Raw genomic sequence first — 5,568 nt, forward strand, 5'->3', positions numbered from 1 at the left:
TACAATCTTGTAATTTACAAATCAAAATTCAAGTGATTGTTAACACAAATTCAAAATCATATTTACGAACTATATATAAGTATATAATATAAATCCAAAAAAAAAAAAAAAAAAAGAGTAGTGGAGGACTCCAGATTGCTTCTTTCTTCTGGTTTCTAGAATTTGAAGACATTTATTTTTCTATTTTGCTGTTCTACTTATTTATTACACACTCAAGTCAACTATTAAATCATTAATGTCCTACATATATAAATTTTAAGTTATAGCCCAATTTCTTATATAAAATAGTTTGATCCACAAAATTCATCGATGGCGTAGCCCCCCACCCTCATAAGGGTGCATAGACTCGTGTCACAAACCGAATGCCTTGTCCTATTCACGTATTGGTTCAGCTCGAATTCTTTATCATCTAGTAAATTTCATTAAAAATAAGCAAGGCATAAGTGAGTCTCGTGCGCTAAGCAGAGTAGGTCTTTAGTCAGGTAAAAAAGAGTAATAAAGACAGAATGGGACTTCCGCTCAATAAACTAACCCAAAGTCCTAAAGCTTAAGTCATACCTTGAAACATGAACTAGGCTAAAAGATCAATATTAGAGGCATTTCTAGCTAACAGCTTTAGGTTAGCTTCGTGAGTAGAAGTCCCGCTATATCTGTAATTCCTTTTATTTTAATGTAATTTCAGATAGTTGGGGTATAACTCAAAGGTGGTAAAGATAAAACCCAGATTTATTACATATTTTTTTGTTTGAAGTGAAGATTTGGATCATCTTTGCATGTAAGTTGTGAGTTGTGAATTGTGAAATTTTGTAAGAATGTAAGAGTAACCCTTCACTTGTTTGGTATAGTTTTTTTTTTTTGGATAATTAGTTATTTATTGTGGCAAAGTATTGTTTAAATTATGTTAGTTTCTGTTTCGTTACAAATGTCAAGTTTCTGTGAAATTTTAAATTTTGATATAATTTTGTATTGGTGGAGCTTGTTTTTATCTCTTATTGAAGGTAGTATGATACAAATGAGCTTAAACTTTGGGCCTTCTGGGTTGATCCGCCAACTACAGTCAAATATTGTTATAAAATAAAAATAAAAATAAGAAAACTAAAACATAAAAATAAAATACATGAGTAACATGAGTAAACAAATATAAAAAGAATTTGGGGTTGTCTAGCCTTTTTTTTTCTAAAAAAAGGTTCAAGATTAATGTATAGAATTTCAATTGTGGTTGCTCATGCATCGCATCAAGTAATCATATTGTGTAAGAAACATTATACTTAATGACACGCATTTTGGATTTTCATCATTAAAACTTAAATACGAGCTATCATTGTGTGAAGATATCAAACAAATTGTGTATTTACTATTTACCAAAAATTTGTAACTTTTTAGTTTTATACACATTAACAAAACAATTTAAGCATGATCATAACATAAATGGTAATACGAAGATATATAATTATATCGACTATTATATTATTTTAGTGTTGAAATAGTAATGTGACAATTTCAAAAGAAAGAGGTTACAAATGGATAGATCCATTATACATTTCAATTTACCAAATACCAAAACAACTGTGTTGACTTTGACTAATCATGGAAATTAATCAAACCAAGTGGATCTAATGGCTTCTATTATGTCCCACTCGATATTTTTTAGTATTGTTGTCAATAACTTTGGTCATCAGTCAACTTTCACTCTTTCCAAACTTCAAGGGTATTTTCGTCTTTTACTACTATAAGCAACTATTTATAATCCAAACTGAAAAACCCTCATAACTCGTTACTCTTTCTACACGTAATCTGTAACAACAGAAACCACCACAAACAACATGTCCATCGCCACCGCATCACCACCGCACACCGCCGGGATTTCATCTTTGCATACAGATATACTAGAGTCCCACGTCCTGACTCGGCTTGATGGACAAACGTTAGCCTCCGCCAGCTGCGCCTCCGCCACGATACACTCCATGTCTGAACGAAACCATCGCCTCTGGTCCGATGTATGCCACTCCACTTGGCCATCAACTTCCGGCGAGCTCGTGGATGGAATCATTTCCACTTTCTCCGACGATTATTCCAATGGACCTCGGGAGTTTTTCTCTCAGTCATTTCCTCTACCTTCACCTGACCCCACCACCTCCACCGCCACCCCTTCATCGTCGTCGTCAATGGTATCGCCGCCGTCTGGACTAATCTCAGCTGTGGATGTTTACTACCGGAACGAACTGATTTTCACGAAGACCGAAGAAACAGAAACCGTCAGCGGTTGGTTCCAGTGCTCGCCGTTCAGAATCGACCTGTTAGACCCGAAAGACATTGTTCCGACACAAATACCACATCCGGATGGAGAACACACATGTAGTCATCTGATCGACGACATGACACTAAGCTGGATACTAATTGATCCGGTATCCAAACGTGCCATCAATCTCTCCTCCCACAAACCGGTGTCCGTTCAACGACACTGGTTGAGTGGCGAAGTACAAGTCCGGTTTGCATCCATACTCCCCGGCGGAAACCACAAGCACTCGTCGGAGGCGACGGCGTTTGTGCAGTGTGGGATAGTGGTGAACTGTGGTGGGTCGGAGGGAGGGGAGATGCAGGTGAGGGAGTTGAGTATGGAGGTGGAGGACATGGATGGAAAACACTTGAACGGAAGGGACAGTTTGGTAATTTTAGAAAGGACTATGAAGGGTAAAAGAGGAAATGGGGTGAAAAGAGAGGAAGAAGCAAGAGATAGACACAATAAATTCGAAGAAATGAAGAGAGAAAGAAGAGAGAGAAAGTTGAGGGTAGAAGAGACATTAGATACTTTGTCTGTGGCTTTTGGGTTATCAGTTTTTGCTGGTTTATTTTTTATTTTTTGTTAACATATAAAAATGTAAATTCAATATAAAAGTAAAAGTAACGAGTTCATGAATATATGACATTTCATCTCTCCGAAGTCCCAACCACTTGAAGACACCATAGTAAAAGTTTTTAAGAATTTCATCTGATTTTGATTTTTTTAGCCGTATTTAAATACTCATATAACCTGTTTATCGTGTTTGTGTATATATGCTAGTTGTTGTATCGCAGAAGTGTATTTTTTCAGAGCACTGAAAATTTTCTGAAACTTTGCGTCTCATGTTTGAAAATATGGATAATCTATTTCGGATCGCCAAAATACACGTTAACAATGTTTTCACATCCCATCAAATGACATTTTCCGCAAAGTAATATCGGATCAACTGTTTTTTCTGTTGTTTCACAATCTCTCAGGATAAGAGGTCTCAAATTTCTAAGCGTGCATGAACTTGCGATATTCTAAGCAAAGTAGGGGGATGCAGGAATTCATACCACGTGTTGCCGAGTTGAAGTAGGTGATGCCAATGTATAAAAAATAGGTAATTTTTTTTATAAACTAATAATTAATATATTGAATTATATTATAGTTTAATACATATCGATTGAAGGCAAACAGGCAATAAGCTGCGCCACTATAGATCCGCCAGTGAGCAAGAGTTTGTACATTTCTAGCTAGTGCTGACAGAATGTTAAATTGGTTCATCGTAGAATAAAAATAAAAATAAGGATTTGTTTCAATAATGTATTTCCGAGAAGGATGCTAATCGGAGCCAGAGGTTCAATCCATTGAATTTAAGAGAGTAGTAATAGAATTAGAGAGGGTTAGAATAGAATATGAGAGAGTTGGAATGAAATTGGAGTGAATAATGTGACATTCCTAATTTCACGGTCATAAAAAACCGATTTAATTTATCATTTTAAAATAAACTCAGAGTAATCATTTGATTTAAAAGAGTTGCGGAATTTGTGATCCGAACTTCATAAATTCATATCTTTTGCATACGAGCTATGTTTTCGACGTTCTTTATATCAACGCGTATGTGAGATTATGCTCTATAACTTTCATTTAGACTCCGTCGACTAATTTTGACTTTATTTTTAATATTATATTTTTAATAGGCCGGGACACGAAAAGTCCGTTAATAATTCATAACTTCTTCATCTAACGTCCGTTTTCGTCTGTCTTTTTACCGTTGCACTACTATTGACGAGATCTTCGATTATCATTTAGATTGTTTTGGCTAGAAATCACTCGATCTAAATATCGAGTTTTGGGTTGCATACTGCTAAGCTGAAACTTAGAAAAATCATAACTTCCTCATACAAAGTGAGATTTAGATGTTCTTTTTATGCACGCTCTCGGTTTAATGTATTCTATGACTTCCGTTTAGATCGCTAAAGCCAAATATCTCTCTATCCTAATTCACTATTTACGTCGCGCAGTGTCGTGTCGGTTCTGTCGCGAAACTTCGACAGGTCATAACTTTTTCGTTATAACTCGGATTCCGACATTCTTTACATGTACGGAATCCTTGTAAGATATACTACAACTTAGTTAAGATTACTCCTTCTAGATAACCTTCCATCAAAAATTCATTTTTGACGCTCATTGTCCTTAAATTTATTAGCCTGAATCTGCGGGCGTTACAATTATATCCCCCCTTAGAATGATTATGTCTCGGAATCATCAACGAAATAGGTCTGATATAATGATTCCATATGCTATATTTCTATCCTAAGTAATAACTGTAATATATATGTTTATTCGAATGAGTATCTAACTCTTGGACTTCTTGACTGCAGGCGATGCTCAATCTTGCATCCGCTCTTCGTACTATGTTGGACTTTCAACCGTAACTTTCAGGTTACAAAATAAATCATTATTGAGGACTCCTTCTTCTTCTTAGAATTAGTACTTTCCTTAATTTATTGTAAGAGACCGATGGGTCATGTTCTAATGGCCTCTCATCATATGATGTAACGCTTAGAGTTAAGTCTCTTAGAGTCAAATTCCAGAATGGAATATACCTTCCTTCATATTCTAATGTGATATAATCACATTTTAGCATATAGCATTTCTAGCTACTAACTTCTTTAACAACGAGCGCGATACAATTAGTTGCATTGATTTCAATCTTTTGGCTCAAGTCAGGTGCTACATCGAACTTGGTTCTCTGAACCACGTAACAAACTCATCGTAATCAGACTCAATTGATATGACTATTAGGGTCAGAATAACAATCGTCTGCTTAGTTATTACCGAAACAATGGTAATAAAATACTTGAATAAAACAGAATCAATTACTAGCTTCTTAGTAACCTTGTGACTTTCAATAATCCAAGTCCGAGTCTAGTGCTTCCAGTAGCATATGCGTCTACTACCATTCACACCTACTCATACTCGTCCCAAATATTGTCTCGCAGTTTTTTCAAGTTATTATCACAAAAAAAAAACAAATTTAACACATACAAATGTGTCTAAACAATCATAAAATTTTCCCTAAACTCTATTAGGATTTCTTCCATGCGTATCTTCAATTATCAACTCGGTCGATGATGGAAACACCAGACGGTAGGACAACTTCAGGAATTACGTCAATCGTTCCATCATCCTGCCAATCGAAAGTGTACTTCGGACGTACCGTATTCCTCCAAACGTAATGTCTGACATATTCTAAAGGCAAGATACCACTCTTACGATATCTTCTGATAGGTTTCATTCAC

The 5,568-nt window shown here is 35.6% G+C and overlaps 1 protein-coding gene across 1 annotated transcript; it reads left to right on the top strand.

The window, feature by feature from the left end:
• Window positions 1–1,779: 1,779 nt before the first annotated feature.
• On the top strand, window positions 1,780–2,963 carry LOC111892142 (probable F-box protein At2g36090). The gene has a single exon (XM_023888209.3). The coding sequence runs from the start codon at window positions 1,824–1,826 to the stop codon at window positions 2,865–2,867; it is 1,044 nt and encodes a 347-aa protein (XP_023743977.1). The 5' UTR covers window positions 1,780–1,823; the 3' UTR covers window positions 2,868–2,963.
• Window positions 2,964–5,568: the final 2,605 nt, after the last annotated feature.

Source organism: Lactuca sativa, chromosome 6, assembly GCF_002870075.4.
Source record: "Lactuca sativa cultivar Salinas chromosome 6, Lsat_Salinas_v11, whole genome shotgun sequence".
NCBI lineage: Eukaryota > Viridiplantae > Streptophyta > Magnoliopsida > Asterales > Asteraceae > Lactuca > Lactuca sativa.